At 36.6% G+C, this 24,709-nt stretch overlaps 1 protein-coding gene across 3 annotated transcripts in view; it reads left to right on the top strand.

Annotated features, from left to right (window-relative positions):
* SPOPL (speckle type BTB/POZ protein like) overlaps nt 1-24,341 on the top strand; it is a 39,578-nt gene extending 15,237 nt beyond the window's left edge. For all 3 annotated transcript variants that reach the window (XM_065671282.1, XM_065671283.1, XM_065671284.1), the window contains 10 exons: nt 3,286-3,420; nt 3,572-3,693; nt 3,980-4,131; nt 8,983-9,110; nt 13,472-13,649; nt 13,744-13,799; nt 15,394-15,516; nt 17,712-17,854; nt 17,939-17,992; nt 20,079-24,341. In XM_065671282.1, coding sequence (XP_065527354.1) covers nt 3,343-3,420; nt 3,572-3,693; nt 3,980-4,131; nt 8,983-9,110; nt 13,472-13,649; nt 13,744-13,799; nt 15,394-15,516; nt 17,712-17,854; nt 17,939-17,992; nt 20,079-20,223 — 1,179 coding nt within the window. In that variant the 5' untranslated portion in view covers nt 3,286-3,342 and the 3' untranslated portion in view covers nt 20,224-24,341. The remainder of the gene's footprint in view (nt 1-3,285; nt 3,421-3,571; nt 3,694-3,979; nt 4,132-8,982; nt 9,111-13,471; nt 13,650-13,743; nt 13,800-15,393; nt 15,517-17,711; nt 17,855-17,938; nt 17,993-20,078) is intronic.
* The last annotated feature ends 368 nt before the right edge of the window (nt 24,342-24,709 follow it).

The raw sequence follows: 24,709 nt of genomic DNA, 5'->3' as shown, positions 1-24,709 counted from the left end.
GGGTAAATGTGTAAGTGCATGTTTTTTTTCTCACCTTCAGTCTGCCCTTGTAAGGTCCACTTTGCCCTGGTAGCCATTGCTGGCCACACGAAGTGGGTAAGGCTCTTGGCTCTTGATCTGAGCAGCAGTCTGGGGTCTGAAAAGAATCCTTCCTTCCCCAAACACCTCTACACTTCAGAATACCATCTTTGAAGCTTGTGTTCTCTTTCGCCCTGTAGTTTTGGTAAATATCCCTACATCCCCACCCAAATGCTGATTAATAGGTTAAGCGAGGGGCAGATGAGCAGTACTGCTGAACTGTTTCTCTGCTGTTCCTGGCAGTCTTTTGATATGTCTTGACAGAGAGTGTCTGATGCTCTGTGTATTTGTTCTCCATTGTTCAGTTTTGCTGTTAGTTGGTTTCTTACTTCTTTTTTTTTTTTTTTTCTTAATTACACATCCAGGCATATTAAGAAGTAAAAAAGACAGCTCTTCAACACAGGCTCACAGTATGATATGAAGTATTTAAAGTTACTGTTTTCTCACAGTTTTCTGAATGTAAAAATTTGATTGACTTGGAAAATCCACACCAAAAAAAGTTATGTCTAAATCTGTTCCTCAAAGACTTAACATGAGCTCATGAAAATCAGTTTTCTAGTTCTAATGATGTAAATGGAAACTTAACAAAATGCTGAAGCTATTCAGAAAGATCTCTAAAGGGTACTTACGTAAAATCATGCTTTCTGTCAGAACCTGCAATAAAAAAAAGCCATGCAGCAGGTGGAAGCAGCCTGTGAAGTACTGATGCCCTGGGTAGAGCAGGTACAGAGACAGGGTGGAAGACACCTGAAAATAATTGAGAATACCCACCCTTGCTTAGAGTTAAATTGTCAGCAAATCGGGCAATTTAGGTGTGTGACAGGAGGGGGCAGATAAGCACTGGTACTTGGCATAAGGTCACTGGGTGCTTTCTAAAGAGCTTGATATATAGCAGTTACTTTCAGTCTTTTTCAATTTGGAGACCCTTTCAGAGCAAACTAGGCTCAGATCTGCTGCTCCTTCATGGTTACTGGGAGCTGAGCAGTCAAATGGACTGAAAGAATTGAGGAGCAGGTTAGAGATGAGAGAGTCCTGTGCATCTCATGCAAATGACAGAATAAGGAACAGGGGTATATTTCTTCTTGATTTTAGCATGGGAGAATTGAAGAAGAGCAAACAGGTTCAGTAAAGCTGAGGTGAGCTGTTGTAATTCTTTCAGGATGTGGTTTTATCTAAAATCCATTGTGTATTTGGGTAGCAGCTTCAGTTGTTACCACTGAATAGGATCTGCTTCCAGAAATAATGGTAATATAAGTACTAATAGTTGCTTTATGACAGAGGGATGTTCACATGTATGTTTCCCAGGAATTTTACTCTGCATGGTTTTGTACAGACAGTCAAAACAAGCTGTAAACTTGCAAACAAAATCTCTGTAAACACAGCTTTCACAATGTATACAGTTCTTGCTTAAAAAAAAAAAAAAATAGAGGGCAAGCAAGTTCCATTACCTTAAATTTAGGGTGGCCTTTTGTTTCTGGTTTTCGTCTATGGAAAGTACTTTTAAGTACTGAAGATTGCCGTAAATAAAAACAAGTTTTACTTACCAAAAAAAGCCCCAAACTTATAAGAGCTGAATTGTATTTATGATTACCCTTCAGTGTCTCTGATCCATGTCTTGCAGGAGACCTATTCACTGATTTTTGTTTAATTTTTTCTGTCTATCTAGTCATAGTAGGTCTGTTAGTAGAGATCCAGTATGGGATCTGATTATATAGCATCTGCTTCCTCATCTCATAAACTGAGAATTAGTTTTGGTTTCAAGGTTTCATACATTCATGATTCAGAGTGATTCCCATGCCAACAGGATTTAATGAGGAATGGCTAATCCTTATCAAAAGTAAGTGAGAAGCAGCCCTAGAAAGGCAAGAGGGAAGACATCTACCGAGGTTCATAGCGATTTGCAGAGAATTCTTTCCCTATAGGAATAATAAATTTTTTCACATTGTGACTGAATTACATGTGGTCTTGTAGTATCTTCTTACAAAAGCTTGCATAAAACCTTGTTTCTAAGTGTTGCCTATCCGTAAAGAAAGAGTTCCAACATGGTTAGTGATGTGCAATCACATCTTTTGAGTAAGACAACTAATGCTGTTCTGTCACAAGTAAAAAGACCTCTATGAGGAAACACTCAAATGTTGCAGGAAGATTGTAGTCTTCTGATGGTGCTTCAGCGATAGCAGGATATGTTTAAAGAAACTTTCTGTACTAAGAGAAAATATTTGGTGGCAGACAATTGTCACTTTCATCTGGTTTGATCAGGGGTAATTTAACTTTTTGCAACTTAATGGAGCTGTGTGAGAAGCTGTGCTTCTGACAGAAACCTGTCTAAAGTTGACAGCAAACCCTACCTAAAAGACAGTCAGCCCAGTAACCCAGAGCCTACCCTCTTAAAAGGCCCGCCTTCATTCATTAGTTATATACCAAGACTAGCACAAGTAGGCTGCTAGTTTGGTGTCTGTGGCTAGATGTGATGAATCTGGGAATATGACTCAGTTTCTGATGGGCAGAAAAAAATTGTAGTGCTCTGTTAGGCGATAATCCATAACAATATTGCTTTATTTGCTAATAGAAAGTTCTTTGGGTTTGGCAAGTTGACTTAAGCTGGTTTTCAGTTTTGTGCTTCGATAAGGAACAAACACATGATTATGGCGATTATAGTTCTGCAGTCGAATCTGTTGGTGTTAAACATACAAGGCAATCATGAAAGATCTATGAAGAAAATACTTTAAATGCAAGTTTAATTTCTTTCCTTCTCTTGAGAAATCCCAGGATTGTTTGAACCTGGTAGTTAGGTGCTCTTCCAGGACTGAATTATGCCTGTGTGGGCAACTAATACATTGGTAGTAATAACGGGGTGCTTACAAGGCCCTAGTTACTCTGCAAATCAAAGGAGAAGATCCTGAAGAAAGTTGTAACACAACTGGTGTGATCAAGGTGGTAATTTGCAAAGGTGATGTTGAAGTAAGGTTGTTAGTGGTATTGTATGATGCACAGGTGCTTGCTTTTATGAAGTATTGCAATGAGGATTCAGCCTGTGGATTTTGAGTACAAGTGGTCATTAATGTCAAGCATCTAGCTTGTCTAGATAGCAAAGCCATTGTCCTCTTTCAGTTGCATCATTTAGTAAACACAGTAATAAGAATATCAATGGATATTTCTTTCCACACTTAAAAAGGGTGAACAAAATGTGTTAAATTACTTTTTTAGGAGAATTACTGAAGTCTGGATTGCTATCTTGTTACTATAAACCTGCAATAAGTGGCAATGTCAAGGGTTCCGACCCCACCTCCTCCTGGGGAGATGTCCAGTGGACCTGTGGCTGAAAGCTGGTGCTACACACAGGTAATCTATGTAAATTCCAGTGGCTTTATTTTCTAGTCATAATTATAACTAAAAATAAATATTAAAATTATTGAGCTGTGCTGACAATCTAACTAGTTGATGCAAGTTAAATTTTCTTGACAGTCTCTACATCTCTGCATCTTTTATTCAGGTTAAAGTAGTAAAATTTTCCTACATGTGGACCATTAATAACTTCAGTTTTTGCCGAGAAGAAATGGGTGAAGTTTTAAAGAGTTCTACCTTTTCATCAGGGCCAAATGACAAAATGAAGTGGTAAGGTCTTTATTCTAGCAACTGCTGTGTGGGTTTTGTTTGGGTTTTTTTGTTTTTGGTTTGGTTTTCCCACTCACAAAAGTTGCAAAATTCAATTGCAAATAAATACTAAACCTCATATTTCTAGAAGTTTTACTGTAGGTACAGATTGGTTCTAATTTCAAAGTTTCAACAGTCATAAGGGAAACATTCATTTTTGTAGTATGTGTCATTGTATTTTATAAAAATATTTCTGAATTTATTCTGGATACTATTGAGAAATGTACAATTTTTGTGTTCCTTTCAGGTGCCTGAGAGTAAATCCAAAAGGATTAGATGATGAAAGCAAAGACTACCTGTCATTATATCTGCTTTTAGTCAGTTGTCCAAAAAGTGAAGTCAGAGCAAAATTCAAATTTTCCCTGTTGAATGCTAAAAGAGAAGAAACAAAAGCAATGGGTAAGGGAGTCTTAATGTATTATCTGTGGATTTGTAAAAGCATTCCCAAAAAATCAGCCTTGTAAGTTTTTCAGTTGAGAACGGAATTTAGTGTTGAGATAAACTTTAAAATACATTTTTAATATACTTTTAGAAACTTAATTAAAAATCTTGTTCATGTTTCACACTTTCCTGATTACTGAGCTATGTTAATTCTATCCTGAGCAGTATAAATTACAGCACATTACTGTCGTCACTCCAGATTCTTGTCACTTGGCTCTTCTAGCAGATTATTCTTGCTTCCTATTATTAGGGGTGTATTTGCTTGTTTCTAGCTGCAGTGGAAGTGTTTGATTTCCATAGTTAATTGGGATAAACATGCATGGTTGGTGTTTGGGGTTTTTTTTAGACACTCCTTTACAGTGTTTTGGTCTAATTCATCTGATTAGCACTTTTAATTTTAGAAACATGAGCCATATACCTGAGGAATTAGGAAACTTTGAAATAAAAAGTGATTTAATTGCTGCTTTAATATGAAAAATACGGCTCTTAGTTTTAAACTTACAAGCTTAACCTTCATTGGAAACACTTTGGAAAAGCTGGAATTCTCATGAAAACGTGGAATTTAATGCTGGTCTGCACTGAGCTTATGCTGTTGCTAGTCCTATATATGAAGAATCTGTCTACTTTTCTTCCTCCTACTCCAGGACTTGAGATCTTGTAGGGTCTGTTCTGTTGCAAGTTCTGAATTTCTTGGAAAAAATCTGTAGCTCTCCAGTACTCATACCCAAAGTTCATGCTGCTTTCTCTTTATGTAACTAGGCACACTTGTAATCTTGAAAGTAAATCCGTAAAACTGAGTTCAGTGCTAAAACTTGAATGGTTGGACTTTTTGGAAGGAAAGGAAATACATTCACTCTATTTATCCTCTGCCACTGATGTAATTGGTTGCTTCAATCTCAGCAGGCCTCCTGGTTCTGTTCTATGAACAAAGCTACACTTTTGTACGTATGGTGGATTGTAGTTTTTTGCTTGAGACAGATTTAGAATCGTAGAATCATAGAATAGTTAGGGTTGGAAAGGACCTTAAGATCATCTAGTTCCAATGCCCCTGCCATGGGCAGGGACACCTCACACTAAACCATGTCAGTTAAGGCTTTATCCAGTCTGGCCTTTCACACTGCCACACACACACACACACACACACACTGCCAGGGATGGAGCATTCACAGCTTCCCTGGGCAGCCCATTCCAGTGCCTCAGCATCCTCACAGTAGAGAACTTCTTCCTTATATCCAGTCTAAACTTCCCTTGTTTAAGTTTGAACCCATTACCCCTTGTCCTATCACTACAGTCCCTAATGAAGAGTCCCTCCTCAGCATCCCTATAGGCCCCCTTCAGATACTGGAAGGCTGCTACGAGGTCTTCACGCAGCCTTCTCTTCTCTAGGCTGAACAGCCCCAACTTCCTCAGCCTATCTTCATACGGGAGGTGCTCCAGACCCCCCTGATCATCCTCGTGGCCCTCCTCTGGACTTGTTCCAACAGTTCCATGTCCTTTTATGCTGAGGACACCAGAACTGCACACAGTACTCCAAGTGAGGTCTCACAAGAGCAGAGTAGAGTGGCAGGATCACCTCTTTCGACCTGTTGGTCACGCTCCTTTTGATGCAGCCCAGGATACGGTTGGCTTTCTGGGCTGCGAGTGCACACTGCCGGCTCATGTTCATTTTCTCATCGACCAGCACCCCCAAGTCCTTCTCTGCAGGGCCGCTCTGAATCTCTTCTTTGCCCAGCCTGTAGCTGTGCGTGGGATTGCTCCAACCCAGGTGTAGGACCTTGCACTTGTCATGGCTAAACTTCATAAGGTTGGCATCAGCCCACCTCACAAGCATGTCGAGGTTCCTCTGGATGGCGTTCCTTCCCTCCAGCATATCAACCAAACCACACAGCTTGGTGTCATCGGCAAACTTGCTGAGGGCGCACTCAATCCCCCTGTCCATGTCACTGACAATGTCCAGTAGTGGACTGGTGTATGTAATTAAATGAAATTGCAATGTGAACATCAAAAAATATTTCAAGATAGAGAATCACAGAATTGTTGAGGTTGCAAGGGACCTCTGAATGTTGTCTTTTCCAGTCCCTTTGCCAAAAGCAGGATCAACCAGAGCAGTTTGCTTGGGAACTGTCATGCTTTGAATATCTCTCAAGGATGGATACTCCACAACTTATCTGGGCAACTTGTTCTGGTGTTTAATTAGATACTGCTGGTCCTTTTTTGCTTTAGGGGTTCACTGATGACTCTTGTTCATTTGTTGCCAACCAGCATCCTAATCACCACTCACCCGTTTCTTCCTGATGAGTAGGTCTGCAAGCAGACACTGAGCACATTGCTTGCATTGGCTTCCCCTCTAATCCCATAAATTCTCTGGTTCATTATCCACTGCAAGGCACAGCTCCATCCATTCCTATACTTCTCATGTAAAGGGTAGCCTAGCCTTCCCAAGGGGACTGAACCTGTCCACTGCAGCACTATGGTCCCATGAGCTATCCTATTGTGTCTCTGTGGCAGCAAGATTGTAGCCCTGCAGCTGCACACAGAGCTCTTAATTTCTCCTGTTTCTTCCTCATCCTGTGCACATGAGTTTATGAGCACTTCAGAGAGGTGCTCCAGAAGTGTTACTTTAAATGCTAAAAATCACAAGGTGCTAAACCCCAAAAATCCTATGAGTAGCTGTGTTTTCAGTTTCTGCACTAGTAGCTGTCCTGTGTTTGGTGCTACAGGAATTGTAAACATATTTTTATTTTGGGACATTACCAACAGAAATCTTATTTCTTGGACTTTCCAGCCATTTGCCGTCTGCTTCTGGAGATGCTATGTTTTTATTTATACAGTATAATGATGCCTGACTTGAGATGTCCTTTGTAAATTGATAATTCATGCACAGACTGCTTCAAATGATGAAGCTGTGTATAAAATACATAACAAAGTAACATTTGAGCTTTATTAGGAGGAAAAGAGCCACATTTATGCTTTTATGTTGCTTTATTTTTGTGGGGTTTGTATACTTAAATTGCTACTGGTCATTTAATTTCTGAGGGTTTATCACTGATTGTTGCTGTTAACAGTAAAATCTGAGTTTTCAGAATAAAGAATTGGGCTGAATCTAGAGGAAAACAATTTTAACCTCTTAATTTTTTTTCTGGTTTTATGTTTTCATTCTATTCTGAGGCTTATTGTGGATTTTTGGCAAGTTGATAAAAATGTGAAAATGCTACTCCAGATGCCAGAAAACCTAAATGGTATTTTTAAAAATGATAATTTTTCTGTTACAAATTTAAGTGTAACAGACTTCAACATTTGTTCTGTTGCCCTCAAAGCCCACACTGCGCTTAGTAAGTGTATTTCCCTCTGCTTCTGTATTCTGCAGCATAAGGAAGATTTGTTGTTGTTGTTTGAATTGCATTGTCAGTTCCTGAGTGATTCTTCATTGTATTAAAAAAAATAGAATCAAAACCTGTACAATATATTCTGCTTGGTCTAATTCTAGTGGAAAAACTGTTAGGAATATCATTTTTCCAGCTATTGGCAGTGAGGACAATGTGTTAGACATATGTTTTCTAGCATGTGCGGTGTGTTAAAATGGTCAAGTCTGTTTCAGTGATGCCACCAAGTTGAGTAGAGAAGTCTGACTTTCCTGATACCTTTATTTTAGATGTTGTAGAAGGAAATATATTTTAACAGATTCTGTAATGAAAAATATATTGCTTTTATAACAAATTTGTGAGTTCTAAATTCTTCTCTAAAAGGCTAAAGTATATATCCATACAGCTTTGTGTGGAATTGTATGGAAATATGATGACATGTTTCTTGTCCAGCTTTTTTGGAATGAAAAAAAAATCTATCTTAGAGAACTCTTTTCGAGATTTCTTTCCCCTTCCCCCTGACTCCCTGTTATTTCAGAAGTAGTCTTGCTCTCTTCATTTTGAAGTCTTTCTAAATCTGATTCAGAATGTGGTTTATTCTACAGGTATTCTCAAAGGTATTCCCAAGTAACCTCTTTCCCATGTTTTAGTTCCACATAGAAGTATATAATGCTCTTCCTGTGGAACAAGTGAACACCTTGTAGTGAACCTGCCATGTAAAATAACTAATCTTTCAGAATTACATGCATTTGCACTAATGTGACCTTGGGAACCCTTTTGTGGGCAGTGAACATTAGAACTGGAATAAAAAGGTTTGTGTGGTCACAGCAAATCCGATGGATTGAAAAAAGTTAATAATTATCCTAACTATGGCTAAAAGTTAAATATAAATAATACCTTTTTATGATAAAAAAAAAAAAAGTTTGTTACTTGAAAGCTTTTATTTCTGTTTTGCTTTTTTTAGTGCTCTTACCATATTTCAAAATAATTTCAGCCTGTGAAACATGATTTTCCATTTCAGGAGGAAGTCAAAACAGATTGTTATGACAACTGCAGAAGTGCTGTCAGAATGTACTTGTGGTGACAAGTTCATTGTAATGGTACTTCCCTGTGAACAATTTCTGTTTTGACACATTGGCATTCTTAAACCTTAACTGAAAAACTCCTTTCTTGCTGGATGGTGCTTAAGATAGCATCTAAGGGGGTGATATGGTTTGAATTGCAAATTTTGCTCTATTAAATTCTATCAAGTGTTTCATAAAATAATGCTATTACAACATTATCTTTTTAATAGTTGTGGGTTTTCTCAATGTGACACATGATCCAAACATGCTAAATGGTTTTATTTTTTGATTAACGCTTGGCTTTGATATAGCATTTAGGTGTTGTTATTTGCTAATATTTTTATTTAACTTGCTTTATTTGTACATTGACTGTATTTTATCAGAAAGCCAAAGAGCATATCGATTTGTGCAAGGCAAGGACTGGGGTTTTAAGAAATTTATCCGAAGAGATTTTTTACTGGATGAAGCCAATGGTCTTCTACCAGATGACAAGCTTACATTATTTTGTGAGGTGGGTATAGGTTTATAAGTGATAAACTTTTAAGTAAAATGTTTTCTGTTCTAATAAAGGTTAATGTTGATTTTAAACAGTGATATCATAAAGTTTTCTTCTGTAAACTATAATAAATATGGTAAAATACACATTTTCTTGTTTTGTCTGCATTGCATTTGTTGGGTTTTTTTCTACATGTATCCTGAAGTGTAGAATAAGTCTGAATTGATCACTTGTGAAATATTGGGCTTCTCCATGAATCTTCTAGGATTACTTTAGGATAACTTCTGTAAAAGGTGGCTTACACAAGCTCTTTGTAGAAGTACTCTTTTACTGAGGTCGCTTTTATTAAAAGATGTTGCATTTGGAATTACAGGATTGGTTTTCACTGGATAAGCAAAAAGAATGTCTGCATGTTGGTTTGCATTATAAAAACCCCAACTGATTGTCAGAATCTGTATTTCTGTAATATCATAATTGATGGCTTCAACCAATGATCAGGTATTTCCAGTAAATGAAATACCTTTTCTTTTTTTTTCCCCTTTTTTTTTTTTTTTTTTGTAGTGATTTTACACTTTGCTCTCTGAACAAATGCAAGCATCCTGTAGAAGGACTGCTTAATACTGAGAATTAATATTGAGAGCTGTGGTATATATTTAACTTCATGGTGCATCATGGGTCACTTCTGTATCAGTTATATTGTAACCTAAATTGTCATATTAAAATTAAGTAAAATGCTTAGTGTTAAAAATGGGAACTAGAGAAACTCTAAGTACAGTGTAAAATACTCATTGGCTGGTTATCTCTGCTGCCATGAAGTGATTAGTGACTTAGGAGGATGATAGATGTTCTAACTGCTAATAAGTTTGCTTTGATCTGTGTATTTACTGGAAATATGTAAAATTGTCTTGGCAAGATTACAATTTAATTATATGTCATTATGCTGTGTAGGAAGAATAATTGAAATGTGGCCCCTGAGACTAGATATTGCAAATATAGTGCATCTTATTTTCACTTAGACAAGTTAAATGAGCTGCATGATAAATTTGTTATGAATACAATTATTTGGGTGATAAAAGCTGATGTAACAAGTGTCTTATGGTTCTGTAAAGATACTTTTGGGTATTTTCTCATTTTAAGTTTTCCTTGTAATGAATACTTTGTAAATGAACAGCTCATAAAAACAGTTTTTTGATTTTGTAAATAGGTCACTATTTAATGTTCAAGTTTTTTTGCTTTGTTTTTTTAAATTGAACTAATACTGAATTTTCTAGAAAGAAACATTGTTACGTAAATCTTGATGCTAATCTTTAAATATAGCTGTGTTTCGCTACAAAACTTCTTGATGTTTTAATGCGAATGGCTTTTTTTGAAGTGTTTGACCTACCCTGATTACAAATGCTGGAAGAAAGTACAACATTTAGTTGTGCGCAGTGAGCATGTTAAATAACTTCTGGTTTGTTTTAGGCTAAAGGGAAAAAAAACATCAGAAATCCAAATGTTTGAAACTAGTTTAATCAGGTGTGTTCTGTCATTTCTAATGACACCTGAAGAATTAGGTGTTGCTTGAAGGACTTGTTTCTATAGACAAGTTTGAAGCTTTTGTCCTTTAAAACTGAACTGTAAGTTGTAATTTCTGTGTTTGCCTTCCTACTTGTATCCTAGTTGGAAGACTGACCACTTCTTAAAACTTATGTTGTTAAAATTTACCACATATAGCAGGTATTTAGTAAAGGTCAGTGGGTACCTGCTGTGCTGGTTGGCTCTTTTCTCCATTTTGAATTGCAGGATTATTTGGTCTTCCTTGGCAGCAAAGATATTCCTTCTGTGTTGTTGAGTGTTCTTGGCTATGTCCTTGTATTGGAAACTGAAGGGTTGTTAAGTTAAATACTTTGCAAAGTGACCTCCTGATGAAATACAACTTCATAATTTTCTTTTTTTTTTTTTTTTTAAGGTAATTTTACTAGTAGAATAGTAAATTCTCTGCAGGGATGTTTTCCCTAGTGAGTGCCTTCACAGATCTCTTACCTAGCTTCTGTCAAGAAAGTAGTCTGGAGTATCACTTAAATTATCTTTACTATTAGATCACCATGGATTTAAAACCAAGAAAATAATAGACATTATCCACATTAACTGTCATCACACACAAAACTTGAACAAGTCCTATAGTTTATGCATTTTTCTATACCCTTACATGTAAGAGAATGCAATACAAATAGGACCTGTACCCCTAAAGTATGTAGGCTGCACAAAAGCTGCATGTTGGATAGCTTCCTAAGCAGTAAAATACATCAGACCTTCTGGATGGAGTACCTGGAAATCCTGGCTGGATTGCTGCTGCTCTTTGAAATAGGTTGTTTGCTGTTCTACCATCTTCTCATCATCCCTCAGTTGAGTAAAGAAATACCTTTGCTCTTGTGAGTGATTTTATAAACACAAGTAAGGATTGTATCAGGTGTTACTCAGCCTGGGATGAGCTTTCAATAGTTACGTGGGATTAACTTAATTGGATTTCAGCTTGATTTAAACAAATTAAAAAAAAAAAAAAAGGGCAACCCTCCCTCCCCCCCCCCCCCCATCTGGACAAGTGAGATATGAAAATGTCTGTATTTAGAACTTTTAAAACTTATTACTATCTATAGACAATACATTCGAGGCTTCTTGGAGGTAGGAGACTTGAATTAAAATTTTGCTTGGGTTATATCTTTAAAGGATGGATCATAGCAAATTGTTGTGTTGCACAACTACTGATGTGTATTAGAAACCAATAGAAGTTTGGAAGATCAGAGGTCAATTTAATTACACATGAAGAATGAGTAGGTGACCTTCCTAGGCACTTGTCTGTAGCCAGCAAGAGGATGCTGTGCAGGCAGCTTTGATCAGGAACTTTGTCAACTCTCTGAAGAAGCAGAACTCTCCCTTGACAACAGAAGACTAGCTTTGCTAAGCTGAGACTTCGTTTGTGTGTATGTGTATGTCTTGAAATCACTCTGTGTGTATGAAAACTGTGAAATCAAGTACACAATAGCTCTGTAGATTTTTAGTGTTATAAATTTATAGTCTTAATGTAAAACTGAAATTTCACAGTGCCTGGGGTATTTTTTTTTTTCCTTTAAAAGGTGGAAGAATATAAAGGAATTTCTACTAATCACAAGGGGGTATGGGATGAAACAGGGAATTAGGCAATGGTTCAAATTCCCAAGCTGCTGTCCTAATTTGAGCATCTTCCTCTTCTGATCTGGAGTTTTGTTTGCTGTGCTTCAACTTTCTGTGAAGCTTAGCTGTGCTGTTTTATGCCAGATTTATTCCAGATGCTGTGCCTCTAGAAATCAAACTGAGCACTGATCTTAACAGTCTCAGCATTTTCTCTTAATAGATAACCCTACTGTTCTGTATTTGGGAGATCTTGTGATCACGATCTTGTAGTACGTCTCTTATTTACGAACGTGCTTTTTTTCCTCAGGCGTGTGATCTCAGGGAACAGAAGTAACACCTCCTGAGCTCTTCTTATGTTTTCCCAACATACATTAAAACAATATGTAAAGATATCTGAAAAAAAGCATATAAGAATGCTGTTGTCCTGTTCTCTTCTTACGTGAAAGGGGAATAATGCCAATATATTCACTTCAAATGCACACATTTCAGTTTTCTTAACTAGTTCTGTACAAAGATGACATTGTGTGAGTATGCATTTCACTATTGAAGTTACCTACTCCATCTTATACTTCATTGACTTACATTGCTAAAGTAATGGCTTTTAATCTTGTTTGGAAAACAATGACTGGTGATTCCAGCCTCAGCTGTACACAGTAAAATGAAATAATGGAGGACCTATGTTACTCGCACTTAGTTTTCATTATCACATTGCAGGTGAAGTATGAACTTACTGTAGTTAAAGTTATAATTATTCAAAATTTCTATGCATTATTCCCTTAAAACTTTGCTGTGACCTTGTGATCCTGATGATCTGTTTACAGTTTTATATTGTATCTATTTTGTTTAAATGTGTAAAGAGTGAACTGTTATCTTTGAAAGAGAGTTAACTTTTTTCTTTTATATCCCACTGATATCCCAACAGCCATATTGATACTTTGGCTTGTCTGGGGTATTCTGCTCTTTTTGTTTGTTTGTTTGTTTTGGTTGGATAAATACAAAATACTGGTCTCTAAGTAAAGCCCCATTTGTTTTATATTGCTTAAAAGTAAACTGTAAAGCATCGGGGTATGGTTCTGGCCTAATGCCAGAAATATCACTGGTTTGTTTTTTTTTTTTTTTCTTTGCTTTGAAATTGCTGAAATTCTAGCAATAGTAGGTGCTGTAATATAATCATTACTGTCATTCAATTATGAAGGAGTTGTCTTGCTGTGATTTTCTGTTAGGTAAGCGTGGTCCAAGACTCAGTAAATATATCAGGACAGTCTAATACAAACACTTTGAAGGTACCCGAATGTCGACTAGCAGAAGATTTAGGGAATCTCTGGGAAACAACAAGATTTACAGATTGCAGTTTTTATGTAGGAGGACAAGAATTCAAAGCTCATAAATCTGTCCTTGCAGGTACTTTCTACTTTTGTATTGCTATTACTTCATAATTTAAATCGCTGAAAGTTTTAAATTTTGCTATATTCAATATTTACTTTTCTTGATACAGCACGATCTCCAGTTTTTAATGCAATGTTTGAACATGAAATGGAGGAAAGTAAAAAGGTAAGCATTACTGAAAACTTCACATGTAAATATTTGTATCTTGTGAAAAAGGGAAAAGTTGCAGAAAACTTCAGTATTACAAATTGAGGAAGACAAGTACTGTATGATGGTTTGTGAGTGGAGGAGGGTACTACTCCTGGTTGCTCTCCTGGTGAGTTCTGTGGGAATTTTCTTGTGTAGAAAGAACAGTTAGGGTTGAATGTGGAAGGGTTCTGGAGGATTTGTTCTTGCAAGTACTTGTACCTACCCTAGATCAGTCAGGGTTTTCTAACAGCAGCTACTTATGTAATTGACCTAGTAATCTCTGCCCCTTTTTGCTTTAGTTTATGCCTTCGCATAAGCTGATTGACTTGACTAAGATTTTGCTACAGTGTATTAAAACATTTTATATGGTAGCCAGGAGGTATAGAAACAACAGGTGAATTATGACTAAAATTAAGCCCTGAGGCAGTGAACCCTCTCCTTTTCATTCAGTTTCTGCAGGTACTTGACCTGTGTAAGTGTTTTGGATGGATAGTTACTTAATCAGCACAGAGAGCTGCTGCTGCTTTTATGCACTTGATCTCTCCCACAGTGAGGAGTTGTCTTTCCTGATGAAAAATATCTAAAATGGGTTGGTTATAGGCACAATCCATAAAAAAAAGCAAGGAACTGATCAGCTCACTAAAGAGTTGTAATAGGTGACCATCACTTAGTCTTGAAGGCTACAAGGTTGCCACTGGTGTGAACAAATACAATCTGGAAACTTTCACAGGTAGATTTGGAATACTGGAATCATTTTGTAGAGATTTCTGAACTGAAAGAAATCCAGCTATGTCACGGCTTCAGTAATACACCACTGCTGGGGGCCTCCACCTTCATGTTAACAGTGAATCAGTAGTGCAGCCTTACTCATAAATACTGTTTGTGGTTCAGTGGTTAGGAAACCAGAACATGTGCATCTCATGTACTATCGTGTACTCCATTCAGAAGTCTGGTGCTTGCTTCTACATCTTTGAAATAATTCCCTACTTTGTTAGTTGCTTATGGGGAATACTATTTGAGGGTGGGATCAAGCATGTAATACCACAGTTTTATTAGGATGGGCTTCAGCACATAAAATGTCCGTTATATCAGCTTTTTTGTTTGCTTTTTGGATTCTGAGAACCAAACATAGGCTGTGCTGACTCAGTCAAAGTCAAGCCAGAATGTCTCATTTTGTTCTGTCTGGTGCTCTGACTTGCGGTATTCCAAGCACATCATTGTTGGATTGGAAGCTCAGCAGCACTTTTAAATATTCCTGAAACTGTGCCTTGGTTTTTTTCTTTATGTACAGCCTACGCAATAGTCTGGAGCTGGACATGTCTAGAAAAAAGTTGCAGTTATTCCTGAATTGTTCCCAACTGATTTCTATGTGATTTTAAGAGCCATTATTTACTTTCTGCTTAGTATTGTTGAATGCTAACTTAAGTTTGTAAGGATTTTGCATGATGGATTGCAAATGAAAACTTGGAGTGTTCATCAGATGATATTTGATATGTTAAAGTAGTAGCTAAATTTTAGAGGCATTGAGGGGTTTTTTTGTGTTTTTTGTTTTTTTTTTTTTTTTTACCAGAATCGTGTAGAGATAAATGATGTAGATCCTGAAGTTTTTAAAGAAATGATGAGGTTCATTTACACGGGAAAAGCACCAAACCTTGAAAAAATGGCTGACAACTTGTTAGCAGCTGCAGACAAAGTAAGTTATTGACTTTTAAGTTCTCAAACCTCATGTTTACTTGTGGAATTGTCTTCTAAAAAACCCCACAAAGCCTACCAGTTTTTTTCAGATTGATGTGTATTTTAATTATTGTTTTAAAATGATGAGAAACAGATTTCCTCAGAAATGGAGAAAGAAGGGAAAGGATAGCCTTTCAGCAATAGAAGGCTGATACATCTTTCTTGACCAGAAGTGTTTCAGATTAATTATATTTACTACCCAATTTTTATTTTTTATTTTTTATTTTTTTTTAAGATGGAGATTGGGGACCATTAATATGCTTGGAAAACTGGTCTTAAATAAAATGTATCCTAGATCTTTGTGCACTTGAAGAGGATATATGCAAGTGTTTGAATTAACTGTGCTTCCTGAAGTACTGCTACTTCAGAACTTTCATCTTTTTGTTTTCCCTACAAAGATAACAGTTTTAGCTTTTCATCTCTTCTATATTGGAACTTTGTCTACTTTAGATTTAAATTAATTTCACTCTGAAATACTTTTTCTACAATGATATTTGAGATAAAGGGGCTTTATAGCAGCACAGCAGTTAACGTGAGATTATTCCCTATCATAATTTACAGTTTTCTAACTTTTGATCCCAATACCTGATTTTTTTTTTTTTCTTCACTGCTTTACAGCTTGAGTTAAAATTTTACTTACCTATCCTCAGAGGATGCACAGTTGTCTTTCCCTGAGGAGGCAGAAGTAGTTTAGAATCCAGAGAATACTCACTTCATTGCGTATAATCGAAGTTCTCACTCTCAGCTGCAGTGGCAGTTTCTTAAACTACCTTTGCAGTTTCGGTATTGGTTGAGCAATCAGATCTGTAAAATATTAGTGGTGAAGGTTGCCTGTTCTCATAATCAGTCAGAATATAAAACATCCAAGATAATAAGTCATACCAGTAGTTAATTTCAAGAAAAAAAATATACTTTTTTTTTTTCTGGCACTTTAATGGATTCTTAAGTTTTCAAGATCATTTGACCTGGCCTTGGGAACTTGCTCCTTTCACCTCTCATTGCCAGCATCTTATCTTCCAGAACTGATGGTGTTTTGTCAAGTTTCAGTATACCCAAACAGAAAGGTGAAGCGGTGATATTTTATGACTGCTGGCCTTTATTTAGGACATAATTGATAAATGTAGATAATATTATAAGTTGCAGTGGTGGGATTGTCTGCAGTATCTGGAAATAAAAATGGAAACTTTATTCCTTTGAATGTGAAATAATAATCTAAAAAAAAAAAAAAAGTGTTTTACATTTTACAGAATGCATTATACCTACCAGCTAATAACTTTTTTTAGAGTAAGTAAGTATCAGTTAGAACAAATCTACAGTGCCGTATCTCGAGGAGCACTATAGAAATAAAATGGAAGTAAAAATGCATAGGTCTAGAAACATAGAAGTTAGCCCATTAATTTGACTTGAATGGCATTTCTTCATTGCATTCAACAGTTGCTAATACAAATCTATAAGTGGCAACTTGAATATATGCCACTTGTGTCTAAAATTCTTTTCAGACTTAAACTCTTATCAGGAGGGTGCTAAACTAAATGGGATGGGTAAGCTCTCAGTAGTAATGTATACAGCTGAATGAAACCTGTTCAGACTATGACATCCTTCAAAAAAGAAGCATGGTTTATTAATGCAGAATATAATGTGGGAATGCAATTCTTTTACATCAACTTTCTGGTAGGCTGTGTCAAAAGTATGGAAGAAATAAAGAAATTCAGAGGTGGGAGTAGGACTGAACTTGGAATAGGCTAGTTTAATGTATTTTCCAGTGGACATTTTTGTGAATGTTACACTGTATAATTTCTTGCCCCTCACTTTGAGATGTATACATATCTAATATAATTATAGAGCCTGTGTCTGTTTCTTGCTCTTCCTCCCCTACTAAACTGAAGGAAAATGAAAACTTCTGAATGAGTTATTTTTGTTTTGAAGTTATAGTAAAGCATTTGATCAGCTTGTGTCAAACCTAATACATGTCTTACCATTTGAGGACTCTTCAGTGCAGCGTATCGAATTAGAATTATCTGTTTGGAGGTGGTTTGATGTTAAGCTTGAGAGGCACCAAGCACTTTCATGACTGGAACTGTCACAAAAACTGTAGAGGTACTGGTAGAAAAAATTAGTTTGAAGAATGATTAGTGTAGTTTTTTCTTTTATCAGTATGCACTGGAACGGCTGAAGGTCATGTGTGAGGAAGCACTCTGTAGTAACCTCTCGGTAGAAAATGTTGCTGACATTCTTATCCTCGCAGATTTGCACAGCGCTGAACAGTTAAAAGCACAAGCAATAGACTTCATTAACAGGCAAGTAATATTTTTGAGACTGTACATATATTTGTATTTATGCTTTGTGTACCTTTTCGTCATGAGCATGGCTCTTTCTTACAGGTGCAGTGTTCTTAGACAACTTGGGTGTAAAGATGGGAAAAACTGGAATAGCAAGTAAGTTTTCCTGCCTCACGATGTTCTGTACAAACACTGCTAAATAGACTGCAGATCTTAAGAACTGTTGCTTCATGTCCACACTACTGAGGCCAGTCACTGACTGTAAGTAAAGTAGGATTCAGCAGATACTACCCCAGTTATGATTGTGAGTTCCCTTTAACTGATAGGTAGAGTTAATTGCCTTCCAGTGCGAGATCCTAACAATAGCTAGTTTTCATTCCTCTCCCCAACTCCTATCAGTGCTGTGAGATGGTGGCAGCAACCTTTATAGATGGAACTATTCTCTTGACTAACCAGGCTTATGCCTGGAGGAGTGACAACCCCAGTGTGGTTTCATGACTTGCTTAGGTCAATATGAGCCTGTAGTATTTCCAAATAAAGGAGGGCAGTTGCTCTTTTTGCCTTTGGCAACGTTTGTTCACCTTCCTGCATGCCAGCGCTAGTACTCTTGAGGCCACACAGCTAGTCAGGTCCCTCTGATCTGGCTGGCTCTGTAAGTGCTTCTGCCTACACTGGGAATAGGTCAAGAATATGTGGCTTAGACAGTAAGACCAGTTGCAGCATGTATTTGGAACAGCTCAAGTGAATCACAGAATAGAAGACAGACGGCTTCAGGATAGCCAGCGGTAGGCTGAAACAGTGAAACAAAGCAGAGCACTTATCTTACTGTCAGAATCTCCAGAGAAGTTAAAATGTATGTTGTACCAGTTGCTTTAAAATTAGTGTTTCTCCTTTAACAACAAAAATCTTCACGGGCCTAATGATTGAGCATGCTGTGGAAAAGGGAGTGGTAGAAGGTAAACAGTGAAATACCAGTAGAAAACTTAATAAAGATAAGTCAGCATACATAACAATGTAAACTAGCAGATGTATTCCTTTTCAAGTGATTTTGAACTTACTGAGCTGACTTGTGTCTTAGCATGTTGCTATTACAGATGCTGGTCATCTTTGCTTCAGCTAAAGCATCTGCAATAAATCAGGGAAATAACATGAGAAGGCCTGGCTTAATTTACTAACACTTGGCACCAGGGAATCTGAACTTTGATACTGTTTCTCAAGGCACTTACCTTTACTGACTTGCAGCAGAAGATTAAAGGCTTGCATTAGAAATGTGCAAAGGTTATTTAGAGATCATATGGTACAGATATTGGCTGTTAACTTTATGCTTGACAGTATTCCTGAAGCAGTATGAGGATGCTTATGAAAGGCTTTTGAAAATGCAGGGTAGCAGAAACCTGGGATTGATGCATAAATTGCTGGTTCAAAATTACAAATTTATCCTGTGTCAATGTGGCATGCATACCAACCAGGGTAATGTTCTTCATGTGCAGAAGAATCTACGTTCACAAAAAAGTAAACATATACATGGAGAAAATACATAGCTTTTAATTTCCTGGATACTTGATGAAATTTGTCGTTGCTTCTATGTTTGTTAAGAATCCGTAGTGGCCATTGAAAGCCATTCTGAATGTAGTCCGTGATTTTGTACTGAAGAAGGAGTGAATATTCTCAAGTATACTCCGCTGGTAGTAAAACTGAGCTCGCAGTGAAGGGCTCTATATTCAGACAGCTGATCTGTCTTCATTGCTTTTTCTAACATACAAACTACATCATTTTTGCTGCTGTTTTGGCTGATTCATCTTGTCATGCTTCTCTCTCCCTAAATTTAGCATGCCCTTCTATGTAATGAAATTACCATGTCTTCCATGGCTTTTCACATCTACACTAGACCTCACTTTCTTCTAGATTTCCTCTTACTTTTATTATGTTTTTCCTGAGCGATTTCAAGGTAGTCATCTTAACACAGTGCCCAGTACTAGATGCAGGCCTCTAGCTAATGTGTTGCCAGTACTACGTAAAGCAGAATAAGTACCTTATGGCCTACATGTGATGGTATTAGTATACCTGAATTGCAATTTGCTGTTTCTTTCCAACGGCATCCTTACCAGCATTCGTAATGTCTGTTGTCTCATAATGTTCAGCTGCTTTTCTGCGGTAGTTGTCTTGCCTGCTCTTCTCAACTGTGTATTTTTGCATTTGGTTTGTAAAGTTGTGTGACTATTATTAATACTTTTGTTTTCAGCCAAGCAACAGACATAATGGAAACAGCAGGCTGGAAGTCCATGATCCACTCCCACCCTCACTTAGTAGCAGAGGCCTTTCGCGCACTAGCGTCTGCACAGTGTCCGCAGTTTGGCATTCCACGCAAACGGCTAAAACAGTCCTGAAATCTTCCATGAACTTTAGAGAAACTGAATTGACTCTACTCCATGTCCAGAGGTGTTTTCACAAACCATAAAAAGAGTTTTTGTTATCCTTGTCCACAGAACAGAAGCTGAAAAAGCCTATTGTTTGCTTTTCAGATGGATAATTTATGGTTTAATCCTCAGCTTTAAATTAGACTGATTAATTCACTGAAAGGCCTTAAATTATCTTCAATGACTCTAGTCCATATAGTCTAATGTATCTTGATTTTTTTTTTATTATTATTATTATTATTATTATTTTTTAATGTGCCTTGTCTTTTTGACTAGGCTCTGCAGGATTGCACTAGCGCCATAATGCAGTAAAGTTGATAACTGAAGATTAATTTTTGAAAGGGATCTTCCATTATTTTCAGAAGAAAAAAAAAAAAGATTATAGTTTGGTCCTGTGCTAAACTGGAAGGTTTTAACTAGCCTCTCATTAAAAGCACTTGAATCAGAGGCACATAACGTACCCTAGGCAAGTGTTAAGTATGGGGAGAGCCTGTTTACCTTCGGCAAATGCTTACAGGCTATTTATGGCAATATACTGCTTTGAACATAATTTATTTTTCATTGTGGGGGCAAATATGCAACGGTTTGGCCCAAAAATGTATTTTCATTACAGTTTGTAATGCTTATTGTGTGTGTGTCAAAGCTGTCCAAATGGGAAAAAGAAACACAGAATAAACCTCTTGCTTGTGTTTCTTTACGGTCCATCATTAGTTTACATTTAATGCAGAACTGAACAGAGGTGAAGATTGTTCAATGTGAAAACAGAATAGTATTGTATATGGAAAAGAACATATCCCGTGTTTATGGTTACATAGGAAAGTAAAGGATGCATAGAATGACCAAATGTAAATTGAAGAAATGGGCCAAATGGATTCTGAATATGCACTTTTAATGTGTAACTTTTGTATGTTGTGTGGTACATATATATTTTGCTTTTGATGAATTAATGAGGTACAGGTAATTGTGGCTTAACTTTTTAGATACATTTTAAGATGCCCACAGCCACATGGGATTTAGTTTTGTTAGAAAAGAAAGGCATGTCTTTTTAAGACTCAATTGAAGGTGGCTATTGCAAGCTTTCATATTTAAGTAACAGAATATTTTTGCTTATTTGAAAAAGGCATGTGAATGGCAAAGTTTTGAAGGGTTTTTTCCATCTTGACCTATGTGCACAGCTTTCATTAACACCTGAGAAGGTTATGTACACATCAAGAGGAATATTTCCCCGAAATGTCAGATGGAGTTTGCAAGCAAAGACTTGCTCAGTCTTGCATTTCAGTTATTGTACTAGCATTGTGGATGTTATTGAAATTCTGCATAATGTGAAAAGGATGAAACATTTATAAACTGCTTGTCATGGGCCAGTTCTTTATGATGCGAACCTTAGCTTTAATATCAACATCCTCAGTGTTTGATAGCATTGTTTACAATTGGGAGGAAAAGTCTGCAGTAGTGCACACTCTAAATGTTTCCTGAGTTATTGCATTGAGTTTACTGTAATAGTGATAATATGCTATACTTTTTGGGGAAGACTTGGGTTAGCAGTGGGGAATGGGAGGAGATCTCACCTAATTTATGAACATATTTGCATAAGGGGGTTAGTTTGCCTATTAAAAAAAAGGCATGCAGGGAGGAGAGAGGAAGAATTTCAGATTGTTTACTATCTTAAAATCTATCTCCATCCTCATTTCATTAGGATTCCTCTGAATTGCTCTGAAGGAAATTTTTAGAGGAAAGAGTATATAGTTTTATACTTTGGCATCTAGGATACCACTAGCAAAGGTAAATTGGAAAAAATACTCAGTTCCATTTTGAACAATAAAATAACCTCTAAAGATGCATTTTCTTCTTACCTTCTAACTAAATCTTTATGATGGATAAAGTGTAAAATCAGAAACTTTAATAGAACGTAAGGCATCAGATTATATATTTGCAGAGATTTATCCTTTTATCAATGTAAAAATATTTATCTAAAATAAGATCTCATAAGCATTCTTCACAATAAGACAAAAGTAATTGTTCTCTCCAAAATAGTGATGTTTTTGCTGCACTGTGTAATGCGTTAGGACTATATATCCTCATACTCATCACTGGTAAAACTTGCAGCTCTAACATACAAAGTGACTTGAATATTTAATGCTGTAATGATTGTCCAGTTCAGCTTACTCAAAAATATCAACGTACAGTAATCAAATGGAAAGCTTAAGGACTTTTATGATTTTTTTTTTAATAGAAGCTTAATAGCATACTTTGTACCAAAAAATGTCAGACACTATGCTGTAATATTACCTACATTGTAGAGTGTCCACTTTTCAAGTCAGACAATGTATATGATACATTACACTAACAGGAAAAAAAAAACCAAACAACCCACATGGCAATTGATCTGTTTAGATATAATTTTATTATGTATGTTTTGAAGTTTTGTCAGCTCTTGCGAAAAAAGTGAAACAGTTGCTGTATTATTAAGTGAGTGCACTAATTATTCACCTCTTTAATTAACTACATGCAGTGTTCTCACTGGAACAGGGCTGGCTGGTAATTACAACCGTCTCCTTTGGAGTCAGTAGCTTGTTTTTATTCCCCACATCTCAAGAGCTTGCCCTTCAAAACCTCAGTTGTCAGTTCGAAGTGCAGCAGGTATGAAACTGATACAAATGGACGGTTTTTTTCAGGCTGAAATCTTAAGGGTTTTTTCTTAGTTTTGTATATGTATTAGGAATATAATGTATGAAGGTGCCATGTTTTGGCTTGCCAACACTACTCCCTCAGATAGATGTGAACCATTGCTTCCATAATTTTCTGGGGAGAACCCTGCATGTGTCCTGTGTGTGCGTGCGTGTGTGTGTATGACTGTGCGGTGTTTTTTGTCAAGAATGACTTTCTAAAAATAAGGACTCAATTTGCTGTTAAAATGCTATGATGTATTATATATATATATATTTTTTTTTCCATTTGAACCTCTCCTAAGGAGACGCTTTGGGTGGGAGATGCTTCAATGAATGATCCTTATTTCTGAGTCCATTTACTGCATGCAGAAGTATGAACACATTGTGCCTTTTTAGGAAACTGTTGTAATGAAGGGAATATTTAACAGGACACAAGATCTTTTTTAAAAGATAATCTTAAAGGTGGAGTATGCTATTTGATATACAATTGAGATGGAAAAGTTACAAATTGCCCATTTAGGCTCTGTTGCATGTTGATTCTTTCTACCTAAATTCAGTTTCACTGAGGTAGAAACTACACAAAGAAGTGAAATAAGTATTATAGATACAAGTTGAGTAATGGTATATTTTTGTGAAAATGTGAAAATACTTGCTGTTACAAGATAAGTGTATGTCAAAATGTGATAATCATGGACACAAAGTTAGTTTCACGAGTTACTCTAGTCTGATGTTTTTCTAAACATTGGGTATAAAATCCACCTTTGCACAGATGGTCAGTGGAAGACCTACATGGAGATTATGTTCCTTTTAAATCCTTATAGTAAGGTTTCTCCCTTGGGAGAATAAAACGATGTGCAGTATTTGAAACTGTGTTTCATGAAAGACAGTGAATTGCAAATGTGAGATATTGCTACCTGAAATACTGTTCAATTTCATTGGATTTTACAGTTGGCTAAAATTTGAGTTTAATGGATTTACTTTTTGTAATTGACAAATGGAATGTTAACTGTCTGCTGTCTGGTGTTGATAGTGCATTTAGTGCAGAGCTTAGCTCCTTAGCTAGCAAGACACTGACTTAGTCTCATAACTTGGCTTCTGCTTACAGTAAATGGACTACATTTGTAAAGGGAATTCACTATTTCAAGTGTTTTGCAAGGAACTTCACTGTATTTGTAACCTGGTTTTTGAAGGCTTAAGATCAATGAGTCCTATTTTAAAAATTAAACCAGTGAAATGACTTATACCTGTTTTGGGGTGGAAATGATTAAAAGAATTCAGATATGTAAACAGTTGTATCAAACCATCCAGCCTTTTTTTATCAGCTGATGTTAATGGTGAAATACTTTTTGTACCTTGTTGCTGAAAATATTTTTGCATTTCAGCACATCAAGTTACAATAAAGTTGTTACTTATACAGAATGTGTCTGTGTGGCTTGTATTTGGTTTATTTCCTGTATATGTTCATAGTCGCTACTTTTGCTTCTCTCCTTTTGAGAAAGGAATTTTACCAGCATTGGCAGTCTGTCTAGCATGAAATACACTGCTGTCCTTTGGAAACCGGTTTTTGGGGAGGATCATATTGCAGTCTGGCTCTGATCTTCACTAACTTAATTATTTTTTCATTTTGACACCTTCAAATAACTTCAAGGTCTGAACAGCTTATAACTTGCCTACCTGAGAAATGGCTGCCCTTACACAGACTCTGTCAGAACTGATACTAGGTGGGAAGAAGAGTTGATCTTGCGGTAATGAAGGTGGACTTCATAGTTTCGAAGAGATTTGGTTTC

This window comes from Lathamus discolor, chromosome 3 (assembly GCF_037157495.1).
Source record: "Lathamus discolor isolate bLatDis1 chromosome 3, bLatDis1.hap1, whole genome shotgun sequence".
Lineage (NCBI taxonomy): Eukaryota > Metazoa > Chordata > Aves > Psittaciformes > Psittacidae > Lathamus > Lathamus discolor.
The sequence above is the reverse complement of the archived record's forward strand: the minus strand, read 5'-3'. Positions and strand labels throughout refer to the sequence as shown.